This window comes from Colossoma macropomum, unplaced genomic scaffold (genome assembly GCF_904425465.1).
Source record: "Colossoma macropomum unplaced genomic scaffold, Colossoma_macropomum, whole genome shotgun sequence".
Classification (NCBI taxonomy): domain Eukaryota; kingdom Metazoa; phylum Chordata; class Actinopteri; order Characiformes; family Serrasalmidae; genus Colossoma; species Colossoma macropomum.
The window spans coordinates 218,965-231,562 of NW_023494910.1; the positions used below are offsets into that span (position 1 = coordinate 218,965).

Sequence of the window (12,598 nt, forward strand, 5' to 3'; positions counted from 1 at the left end):
CAGTCATCCCTCATACTGATCCAGAACATCCTCATCCCATATATTGATCCAGAACATCCTCATCCCTCATACTGATCCAGAACATCCTCATCCCATATATTGATCCAGAACATCCTCATCCCTCATACTGATCCAGAACATCCTCATCCCATATATTGATCCAGAACATCCTCATCCCTCATACTGATCAAGAACATTCTCATCCCTCATACTGATCAAGAATATCCTCATTCCTCATACTGATCAAGAACATTCTCATCCCTAATACTGATCCAGGACATCCTCATCCCTCATACTGATCCAGAGCATCCCTCATCCCTCATACAGATCAAGAACATCCTTATTCCTCATACTGATCTGCAACATTGTCATCCCTCATACTCATTCAGAACCTCCCTCATGCCTCATACTGATCCAGAACATTCTCATCCCTCATACTGATCCAGAACATCCTCATCCCTCATATTGATCAAGAACATCCTCATCCCTCATACTGATCAAGAACATCCTCATTCCTCATACTGATCAAGAATATCCTCATTCCTCATACTGATCCAGAACATCCTCATTCCTCATACCGATCCAGAACATCCTCATCCCATATACTGATCCAGGACATCCTCATCCCTCATACAAATCCAGAACATCCTCATCCATCAGATTGATCAAGAACATCCTCATCCCTCATACTGATCCAGAGCATCCCTCATCCCTCATACTCATTCAGATCCTCCCTCATGCCTCATACTGATCCAGAACATTCTCATCCTTCATACTGATCCAGAACATCCTCATCCCTCATATTGATCAAGAACATCCTCGCCCCTCATACTGTTCCAGAACATCTCTCATGCCTCCTACTGATCCAGAACCTCCCTCATCCCTCATACTGATCCAGAACCTCCTCAGTCTGATCCAGAACCACCTCATCTCTGACCAAGAGCCTTCTCCTGCTACAGTCCTATCCAGAACCTCCTTCATTCTGATCTAGAACCCTCCTCATTCTTCTTCAGCCAGACTGCGTATGTGGTATCTGTGTGTGTGTGTGTGTGTGTGTGTGTGTGTGTGTGTGTGTGTGAGATGAAGTGATGTGGCTGAATTGGTCAAATCCCTGGACACACACACACACACATTCCACAGACTGGGCACAGGGGAGGGGAGGGGCAAGAGGGGGTTACGCAGGCGGAGACTTGAGTTCAGGGCTTTATCCCAAAACATGTGATACTGAGTGTGTGTGTGTGTGTGTGAGGAGTGTGAGGAGTGTGAGCACTGCTGAATAACAGTTTAGAGTCATTACTGGAGAGTGAATGAATGTTTAATTAAACAAAATACCAAAACTCAGTACACTTCACATAATGAGTATGAAGCTGTAAATAAAAATGAGGAAGTGTTAGGTGTGTCCACAGTGATGGATGGAGCTGCAGAACATATCAAGAAAGATGTTCTAATTAACTAATCATCCAGAAGGAGTAGAAAATCGTGCTCTAAACTGGTTGCAGATCATTTGACACTTTGATATTATATTGATGTTATAAATATATCGTTACAGTATGTTATTTATCATGTAATAACTGCTCACTGTTCCCTACAAAGTTAAAACATCAATTAAAACTGAGGTCTTCTTTCAGTGACTGTATCAGTTATCATTGAATGAAACAATAATTGTTAATCTGAGATGTGATTCCAGACGTTTGAGCAGTAATATGAGTGTGTGTGTGTGTGTGTGTGTGTGTGTGTGTGTGCGTGTGTGCGTGTGTGTGTGTAGAGGTGGAGTATGAGAGGAGGGGCGAGGGAGGCAGGGTGCACTGGGGGGGGGGACTGTGCTGTGTAAAGAGCCGGGCTGAGGAACCTCTACCGCTACCTCATTCCCTCATAGCGTCCCACTCATCTAAAGCCATGCTCTCTCTCCCTCTCTCCCTCCTTCTCCTCCTCTCCGTCCATCTCTCTGTCCAGCAGTTCCCGCGTCCCTGCACCACTCCAGAGGCTCTGACCTCTCGGCTCTGCTGCCCACAGTGGCCGGGCGATGGCTCTGCCTGCGGCGCCCGCTCCGGCCGCGGTTTCTGCCAGGACGTCATGGTTTCTGACCTTCCAGATGGTCCTCAGTACCCTCACTCCGGAATGGACGACCGGGAGCGCTGGCCGCTGGCGTTTTACAACCGAACCTGCCAGTGTGCCGGGAACTTCATGGGCTCTGACTGCGGCGAGTGTAAGTTCGGCTACTTCGGTCCGACCTGTGCTGAAAGGCGGGAATCGGTGCGCAGGAACATCTTCAGCTTGTCAGTTACGGAAAGGCAGAGGTTCATTTCTTACCTGAATTTGGCGAAGAACACTATCAGCTCAGATTACGTAATCGCCATAGCAACAAGAGCCCAAATGGACAGCGCCAATGGCACCGTTACTCCCATGTTCTCAAATGTCAGTGTGTACGACCTCTTTGTGTGGATGCACTACTACGTGTCCCGGGACACGCTGCTAGGTGGGCCGGGAAACATTTGGCAGGACGTCGATTTTGCGCATGAAGCAGCTGCCTTCCTGCCCTGGCACAGAGTCTTCCTCCTCTTTTGGGAGAACGAGATACGCAAGCTGACTGGAGATTTCAACTTCACCATCCCCTACTGGGACTGGCGTGATGCCACGGACTGCCAGGTGTGTACAGATGAGCTGATGGGAGCACAAAGCCCGCTGGACCCAAACCTCATCAGCCCAGCCTCCGTCTTCTCTTCATGGAAGGTAAAGGTCAATAAAACCACAATAGACCTAAAAAACTTAAAATTACACAGTGGCTACCAGAGGGGGCCGTACTGTCCAAAGAAGGTGCAGGAAAGGGGTTCAAAATTAACAAAACTGAATTTCTAATGAACTCATTTAAAAATTAAAAAGTATTTATTGCAGAGATTCTGGAATCCTCCGTGTCCAAACCTTGTAGAGTGGAGGTCTCCAGCCCTGGCGCTGTAGATCTACTTTCCTGCAGAATTTGGTTCCAACCATAATCTACCACACCTGCTCCAACTCATTAACTTCTTCAGAGGTTCATGCATCAGGGTTAGGTGAGCATGTTAGATGTAGGTATGAATTAAACTCTAGAGGCAAGTAGATCCCCAAGAAGAGGGTTGGTGACCCCTGTTTTAGAGGTTTCCTGCTCTAACAGACCCTCAACTCTGGAGGAACTTGTTGATGAGCTGATTAGTTGATTCTGGTGCACTGAGAGACCAAACCAAACATGAGGACCAGGGCTGGGAACGTTCGTTTAGTAGTATCACAGACAGTGTTGATATGTTAGTAAAGCCTACAGCACAGGCCTTTACCAGGGCAGCCTTTTTCAACTTTTGTGTCCACAGCTAGAAAAAAGTAAAGTTTTTTTTCACTTTTACGGGAGCAAAATGAAATGGCTTTTGATTGCAGCTTAAAATATCACCACTACAGGAGATTCTGTTCACAAAGTTTGCCAACTGTAGTTGCCATCAAAATCTCCCTGCGTGGATCTAATTATGAATTAGTATAATTAATTGGTTCTGTCTGGATTTTTAATCAACACATTAAGATCATGTTTTATTTGGATTATCCCATATAAACAATTAGTGCTGTTACTAAGTAATGCTGTTAGTTTTAGACTGAGCATTAGGTTTGGGGGAAGGGAAACGTTACGTTGATTTTAACCCATTGTTGCATTTCTTTACAATTTGCAGTAGAAATTAAGTACAAGGTGACGATCTACAAAACATCTACATAATCTACATCAAGTTTCCTACTGTAGGAGAGAGCAGCAGAGAAATATAATATATGCGATATTATCATGGAAACTGACAAGTCACTACTAATTTACCAAGAAGGTGATTTTTTTAGAGTATTCAGCTTTAATCAAATAATCCTGACTGCTCTACAGGTGGTGACACCATGTACTAAAATGCTCCAAAGCATCATCTTTCTAGGATGGGACCAGATCTTAATTGCTGATTTATTTATTTATTTTTAACTGAGGTCTGAATTTTGCTTCATGTTTATAAATATAAATCTCATAATCAAGTCTATTAAAAATTGCTTAACTCTACACAGTTTGAGACATGAAGGTGAAGCTGGCTTTATATTCACTGGCTTCTTATTTCAATTTTCCATCCCACCTTAAATGGTGCAGTAGTTACTTTGGTGAATACAAAGCCAACTTCATTAACACATTTGAGGCAAATGCATTATGATTTAGACATGCAGTTAGCACCATGCTAATTGGTGGGGTACAAGCTTCCATTACGTATTAGCCACATTAGCATTGTAGCTCCAGTGCTAAAGCAAAAGAAGCAAACTTCAGACACCAAACATGTGTTGGCTTATCGACTACATATACCTTTAACCAATATATAACAAAATGAGGGACTGGCAACTTACTAACCCCAACACTGGACCCCCACAGGAGCCACTGTCCCACCCCTCCTTCCCCTCAGCTGCTCTGATGTCACACATTCCTCCAATATCTCCACATCGTAAACTCCCAGGCAGAAGCTCCCCTTGTGACGCAACCCTTGGGTTACCAGATCCAAGCAGTTACAGAGTGCAGATTGTGAGGAGGAGCCTCAGGCCAGATCTCACATACTCGCATGTGACTGAGGTCACTGTTCAGGTTCATCACGCGGCCCAGTGGCCTACAGATCGCTGGTCACGTACATGTGCATGCACGCATGAGGAGCCTTGGAGAATTAGCTAAAGAAGCTTAACTGTGAACTCGAAACACATTTCGGCTTCGCTCTCATCTTACAGGCACCCGGTCAGAAATGTGACTCTGTACGAAGAAAGAACCAGAGGAACAAAGAGGGTCTGGTCTCTTCTGGTGGTTCCTCCTATCTACAATAGTTCACACTGTTAACGAAATATCTGGCAAAGAGGTTGGAGGAAAGTTTGAATTGAATTCAGTAAATATTTACAGTTCCAGTCTCTGAAAAACAGTTCTGAACCCTCACTGGAGTGGAACCCTGATTCACTGAGGTGGAACCCTGATTCACTGGGGTGGAACCCTGAAGAGAACATCTCCAGTGTCTCCAGTTCCACTGAAATTATATTGTTTAAGTTTTGCTCCATGCACCTCGTCCTGACTCCAGACTTTTTATTTTAAAATGATGAAACAGTCAGTGTGGTGTAGTTTTAAAACCCATTTTAGGTAAACAGTGGGACCTTAAAGACCATGTTGTTCCTTTGAGAGTAAATTTACATTGTTTGTACTTTAGTGAACCCAAATGATTCTCACAGTGGGAGGTTTTGAGGAACCGGTTTCATGCTGGTTTAATAGATATTTAACAGAAAAAGATCAGCTGAATTTAAAACGTGTGTACTGTAGTAAAGATTCTGAAACAAGACTGAAACCACAGTACAAATGTCCAGAACCACCACCCCCAACCCAACCCAACCAGAATTCACTGCTCAGTGACAGCTCGGTACAACGTGTAAATCACAAAATTATTTAACGTTAGTGTGAGCTGTACACCGTGCTAATTATTGTTCTTCTTTTTAGTGTCTAAACTGTTGGTAATTTCATAAAACGTAGAATTTTTTTCCCTATTTGTTCCTTTCCACCCCATCCCCCTAAAAAAAAACAAATAAATAAATAGATAAATGAATGAATGAATGAATAAAAAAATAAATAAGTAAATAAGTGAATAAGGTATGAGAACCATGTATTTGGAGAATCATTACACCCCTAGTTTATGGTGCTGAGGGGAAAGTTTTATTGAGTTTTACTGGGTCCACTTACAGGGGCTTGAAGGGAACTTTACAATTTTTTTTCAGCTAACTCAAGAAACCAGGAGTTCACCCACATTCTGAAGATAACTCAAAACTATAAAGGAAGTTGCTCTCAAATTTCAAGTTTAAACAACTTTTTTAGTTTAAAAGTTAAGTTGCCTTTGATATAGTTTTCATGTAAAAAAAAATAGATTTTATTGAAACATTAAGTTGAATTTAGAGTTATGGTTAAAATTACGATAAAGTTTAATTTATTAGATATTTAGTGTTCAGTGCTATTTGATTGGGTTTAGGGAGAAGTGGAATTTAATGGACGTTTATTGTTGTTCATCATGTAGTACCAATTATTTTCACTTCTGTAAAAACATTGTTGTAACTTAAAAAGTAAGTAAGCTAGTCACCTTAAATATTTGAGTTCATTGAACTATTCATATTAAGTTAACAGAACAATAATCTTTGTTTTACATCCTATTAACTTATAAAGTCAAGTTCAGTTAACTCTAAATTTTAAGGCAACCAGGTTACTTTTTTTAAATTTAGATAAATACTGTTAATGAAAAAATGCAAAATGAAAGCAATATTTTACATTAATCCTGATCATACAGACACTTTTTCTTTTTCTCTAATTTGTGTATTTTACTTTTTATTTTTTTTATTACTAATCGCTATTTTATTTGTTAATTCTGTTCCTTTCTTGCTATCACTTTTTGTTATTATTTATAGAATGTTTGTATTAGGAATGTTTCCCTCTGTTTTACTCTGACTGATTAATTCTCTCAGTGAGTTTGAGGTACAGCTGAGTTTAATCGTATTTGGCAATAATTGGTTTTTAGTTTATTAGCTCACATTTTCAGGAGTGTGAGTGGGAGCAGTTCTGGAGTTCTGAAGGAACTGTTACGCTCAGTCGCTCAGCGTGAGACTGTTTTATCAGAGTGTAAGCTTTTAATATTCCGGATAACGCATGACTGATTAACATTCACACACTCAGTCCAGGGTGGAGCCACAGCTCAAAAAGTGTGTGTGTGTGTGTTTGGGGGGGGGGGTCAAAATGTGTTAGTTCTACAAAAAAAATAAACAAATTATAAAACTTTCAAAGTGACTAGCATGGCAGCTGCTCTTCTCTTTCTCAGACTGACAGAAATACAACTGTGCTAACTAACTGATTAAAAAAACATACACTGTAATAACACGTCTCCATGTCTCAGCACAGCTTTTCAAAAAGACTCGGTGTTCTGGACTCACTTTGCTAACATCTGTGAAGAATAAGAAATCTCAGTTTAGCAAGCAAGAAATGTTTAGTCAATTTCACACAGTGATGAAACAAACTGTGATCAAGAAGCATAAATATTAGTTCATGCATTCGCTGTAATTTCACTGAGCATGACATTGTGCAGTTCCCCCCACTGTCGTGGATTTAACTGGTTTAACTGGTTCTGCCACAGTTGGACTGTCCATCTCTTTGTGCCTGTAGGTCAGCAGTCTGTGCAGTTTAAGGGAAAAAGTGGGGACTGGATTTGTTTTTACAAAATAATCAGCCTGAACTCAGTATTTGTTGGGGAGTTGTCCCTCAGTAGTGAACAGATCCACACTCAGATCTTACTGTTCACTCTTCCTCTGTGAGGGCACACATACGTATTAACATGTTGCCCCCTCAACAGGTGATCTGTACTCTGCCTGAGATCTACAACGCTCGGGAGACTGTGTGTGATGGAGCAGGTGAGGGTCCACTGCTCCGTAATCCAGGCAACCATGACCCAAACCGGGTTCGTCGCCTGCCCACCTCTGCCGACGTGGAGTTTGTTCTGGGTCTGACCGATTATGAGACCGGGTCACTGGACCGGCGTGCTAACATGAGCTTCAGGAACACATTGGAGGGTAAAAAACAGCAACAACTTTAAACAATCATTTAAAACAATATTGTAGAGTTTCATAAATCAACTACTTAAGAATAAAAACAACAGAAAGAATAGCCTAACCAAGTATGCTAATAAGGATTATTTTTAGCCATGATGGCTTTTTTTTAACTGAACTAGTCATTTAAATTCATGGTTTGGCAAAAATGTAGTGGAAATGCCACCGAATGTTTCAGTGTCAATGTTTTAAATAATATAAAATCAGTGTGATGGCAGAAAAATGTATAAAATAATTCTGACATGCTAGTCATGCACAACTTCACAAGTTTAGATAATTACAAATAATACTTAGGAAGCTGTTGCAAATAAGAAGTTTTAAATGTGTCCAAAATCGTGAACAGAGTCATTCGAGTGTCATTTTAAAGTGACTGCATAAAGTTATAATTCATATTCTTAATGTTTAAATCAAATTAAAATGATGTATATTTTAATCATGACAATCTAGAGGCACATGACTTGACAAGAAGTCCTATGATATAAATAATTGCAGTATATTATTTATTCATTCATTGTTTTAAATCAAACATCTATCAGTTTTTAGAGTTGTGTAAGTTACTTATGTATATTACTGTATATAAAAATGTTCACTAGTGCTAATAAGTGTGGGTGTGTGTGTTTGTGTGTGTGTGTGTGTGTTGTTGTAGGTTTTGCGAGTCCAGAGACAGGGAATGTCAGTGCCAGGTCAGAGCACAATGCACAACGCCCTGCATGTGTTTATGAACGGCTCCATGTCTTCAGTACAGGGATCAGCTAACGACCCCATATTCCTCTTGCACCATGCTTTCATAGACAGGTAATAATAATAAAAAGATTAATAATAAAAGTGTGCTTTTTTTGGACACTCTTCCAAACCTAAAGGCACTTTATGATTAAAATGACTCTACAAATTAGCAGCAAACAAATCATATACAAACACTCAGATCCCCAAAGACACTGACCTGACTGCCATCTACAGTCACTCTGCTTCCAGCCCAGGCAAACTCCGCTATCATGATAACAAGTGTTCCAGTTTGTGGCCCAGCCAAATTCAGATTTCATGGGGAAGAGTCCCGCAGCTCAGTGAAACTCTACTACTGCAGTGTAAAGTGTCCCACTTTGCAGTCCAGTCAAGCTCTACTACTGCAGTGTAAAGTGTTCCAGTTTGCAGTCCAGTCAAGCTCTACTTCTACAGTGTAACGTTTCTCAGTTTGCAACCCAGTAAAACTACTACTGCAGTGTAAAGTGTCCTGGTTTGCAGCCCGGTCAAACTCTACTACTGCAGTATAAAGTGTCCCTGTTTGCAGCCCAGTCAAACTCTACTACTGCAGTGTAAAGTGTCCCAGTTTGCAGCTCAGTGAAACTCTACTACTGCAGTGTAAAGTATCCAATGTGCAGTCCAGTCAAGCTCTACTACCGCAGTGTAAAATGTCCTGGTTTGCAGCCCAGTCAAACTCTACTGCTGCACTGTAACATGTCTCAGTTTGCAGCCCAGTAAAACTCTACTACTGCAGTGTAAAGTGTCCCACTTTGCAGTCCAGTCAAGCTCTACTACTTCAGTGTAACATGTCTCAGTTTGCAGCCTGGCCAAACTCTACTACTGTAGTGTAAAGTGTCCTGGTTTGAAGCCCAGTCAAGCTCCACTACTGCTGTGTAGTGTCCCAGTTTGCAGCCCAGTAAAGCTCTGCTACTGCAGTGTAAAGTGTCTCAGTTTGCAGTCCAGTCAAGCTCTACTACTGCAGTGTAAAGTGTCCTGGTTTGCAGCCCAGTCAAACTGTACTACTGGAGTGTAAATTGTCCCGGGTTGCACCCTGGTCAAACTCTACTACTGCAGTGTAAAGTGTCCAGTTTGCAGCTCAGTGAAACTCTACTACTGCAGTGTAAATTATCCCAGTTTGCAGTCCAGTCAAGCCCTACCACTGCAGTGTAAAGTGTCCTGGTTTGAAGCCCAGTCAAACTCTACTGCTGCAGTATAAAGTGTCCCAGTTTGCAGTCTGATCAAGCTCTACAACTGCAGTGTAAAGTGTCCCGGTTTGCAGTCCAGTCAAGCTCTACTACTGCACTGTAATGTGTCTCAATTTGCAGCCCAGTCAAACTCTACTACTGCAGTGCAAAGTGTCCCTGTTTGCAGTTCAGTCAAGCTCTACTACTGCAGTGTAACATGTCTCAGTTTGCAGTCCAGTAAAACTCTACTACTGCAGTGTAAATTGTCCTGGTTTGCAGCCCAGTCAAACTGTACTACTGCAGTGTAAAGTGTCTTGGTTTGCAGCCTGGTCAAACTCTACTACTGTGGGGTAAAGTGTCTTGACTTGTTCTCAGTGAACTTTTGAAAAACTGGGCCAGCAGTGAAACTTTTTTTTTAATTATTGTTATTATCAGAGAACGCAGCATATAAGACACAACACAAACTGTGAATTTTAATGAGAAACCATCAAACACTTCCAAAACAGTCGGAATAAGATTCTCCACTACAGCACACTAATATACTAACACTGTGTATGTGTGTATGTGTGTGTAGTATATTTGAGCGCTGGCTGAGGAAGCATCAGCCCCCCCGCTCTCACTACCCAGTAAGCAACGCTCCCATTGGACACAACGACGGATACTACATGGTGCCCTTCATTCCCCTCTACAGGAATGGAGACTACTTCCTGGGAACAAAAGCTCTGGGATACGAATACGCCTACCTGCTGGACCCCAGTGAGTAACATACACACATATACACTTTAGCTTAAGTAGAATAATTAATAATTGGTTGCCTTATGTTGCCTAATAAAGTGCTTCTCGGTCTGCTGTATCTGCTGTGCAGTCATCCTGAAGTTTTTGTGGAGTCTACAATCTCTCACGTTCTCCTCTGCAGGTCAGCGGTTCATGCAGGAGTTTCTGACTCCATACCTGCAGCATGTGCAGCAGATCTGGCCATGGTTGGTGGGGGCCGGCGTGCTGGGGGCTGTCCTCGCTGCCATCATCACCACCCTCATCATCTTCACCTGCTACAGAGGAGCGAAGAACCAGAAACGATCACCCTATGGAGAGAGACAGCCGCTACTGCACAGCAGCGACGAGGAGGCTACGGCGTCATACCAGACTACACTGTAAACACACACACACACACAGGTGTGTGTCAGGGAGGTCAGTCACAGCTGCAGGACGTCGAGCTGCTCTCCATCAGCCTGTCCAGGAGAGGTCACATCACCTCCTGCAGGCCAATAACAGCAGAGAGCCCATTCACATGAAGCCCCCAAACTCCATGCAGCCAACGAGAACAAAAGACTGGTGCTTTCATTGTATTGATCTCTGTACTGTGCATCAATCTCATTTATTCTGTTCTGGAGTTAAATGGATGTTTATAAGATGAATTAAACCATATTAATATATCTTGATTACATGTATATGTGTGTATATGTTAGTCTTTAACTGTGCAATTATTTAAACAGAACAGAAACACATTTAAAAAAACGTAGTTGTTGAACCCACTGAGCTCATTCTCTCTAGATCTGTTCATATCTTCTTAAACTCTCCTTTAAAGGCTCTTCATATAACATGATCCTCATATGTTTCATATCAAAATGCTCCGTAATCTTCATCACTACTTTCCAAAACCGCTGCAGCAACTTTAGCAGCTGTAAACTCTCTGCACGCCATTTCACATGAGTCTCCGATGTGGGCTGAATGAAGAATGAAGGGTTTCCGGCGTGATGGTCAGTCCTTAGTGATTTCCTGAGTGTCCATCGGACAGCTTCACACAGAATGTAGATGGACACACCAATCCACCAGCTCTACACGGTGAGAGGCAGATGACGTGTATCTCAGCCCCTCTTCATAGGCTCATAACTCCGGATGTGAGTCTCGTATGATCTCGTGATAAGATGGAATGGAAAGGGCGACTCTACAGATTCAGGAAGTGTTTGAACTGGATTTCTGTGCTGGATCATCACAAAGATACACAAACAGAAAATTTGATGCATGGGTGAGTTTGTGGACCCCAGAGGTTAACCATCCACCGTATAATAAAATTTACCACTGCTGTGCTCACTTTGCTAAATGTACAGACAATGAGAAATATAAATACAACACCATTTATAAAAAAGTTGAGATGCTGTGCAGAATATAAATAAAAACAAAAAGTAGTGATGTGCAAATTATTTAAAACCTGTATTTGATTGAACATAGTACAAAGACAACACATCAAATGTTGAAACTGAGAAATTGTATTGTTTTTTCAAAAATATATGCCCATGTTGAATTTGATGGCAACAACATGTTTAAAAAAAAAAGTTGGGGCGGGGGCAACAAGTGGTAATTGGCAACAAGTTTGTCGCTGCATCCACAAATGCAAGTTAAAGCTCTACAATGCAAAGAAGAAACTGTACATAAACAGGATCTAGAAATGCTGCCGCCTTCTCTGGGCCTGAGCTCATTTAAAATGGGCTGAGGTGAAGTGGAAATGTTGTTAAAAGAAAAGTTGATGAAACACAGTGGTAAAAATGCCCCGTCCCAACTTTGTTGGAATGTGTTGATGGCATCAAATTCAAAATGTGATATTTTTCAAAAACAATAAAATTTCTCAGTTTCAACATTTGATATGTTTTCTTGGTAGTATTTTCTTTTAAAATATGGTTTACTTGATTTGCAGATCATTGCATTCAATTTTTATTAACATTCTGCACAGCAAAGGGGTTGCAAAACAGAAATAGTGGGAATTTAACAGAAAGTGTGAAACTGGCATGAATGTGACTGTAGCTATGTGTACAGCACATGACAACAGAATGTGTCAAAACTCTAAAAAAGAGAACTGTAGGGAGAGTATTTTACTCTCCCTATATTTTTATTGGTTAGAGGGAACCTGAGTGTTATTTTTTACTGTAGTGTTTATATAAAAAAGCAAAAGACTAAACTCAGACTTTTCATGTATACCAACAACAGGGTATGTATATATATATACACTGATTGATTTCCTGTTATGTATGCACTGAGTGAAG

The 12,598-nt window shown here is 41.4% G+C and overlaps 1 protein-coding gene across 1 annotated transcript; it reads left to right on the plus strand.

Annotated features, from left to right (window-relative positions):
• The first annotated feature begins 1,815 nt into the window (after nt 1-1,815).
• Nucleotides 1,816-11,190, plus strand: tyr (tyrosinase). The gene is given in 6 exon segments (XM_036560823.1): nt 1,816-2,730; nt 7,386-7,602; nt 8,285-8,319; nt 8,321-8,433; nt 10,135-10,316; nt 10,477-11,190. Coding segments are annotated over 6 exon segments (1,620 nt in total). The 5' UTR covers nt 1,816-1,896; the 3' UTR covers nt 10,716-11,190.
• The last annotated feature ends 1,408 nt before the right edge of the window (nt 11,191-12,598 follow it).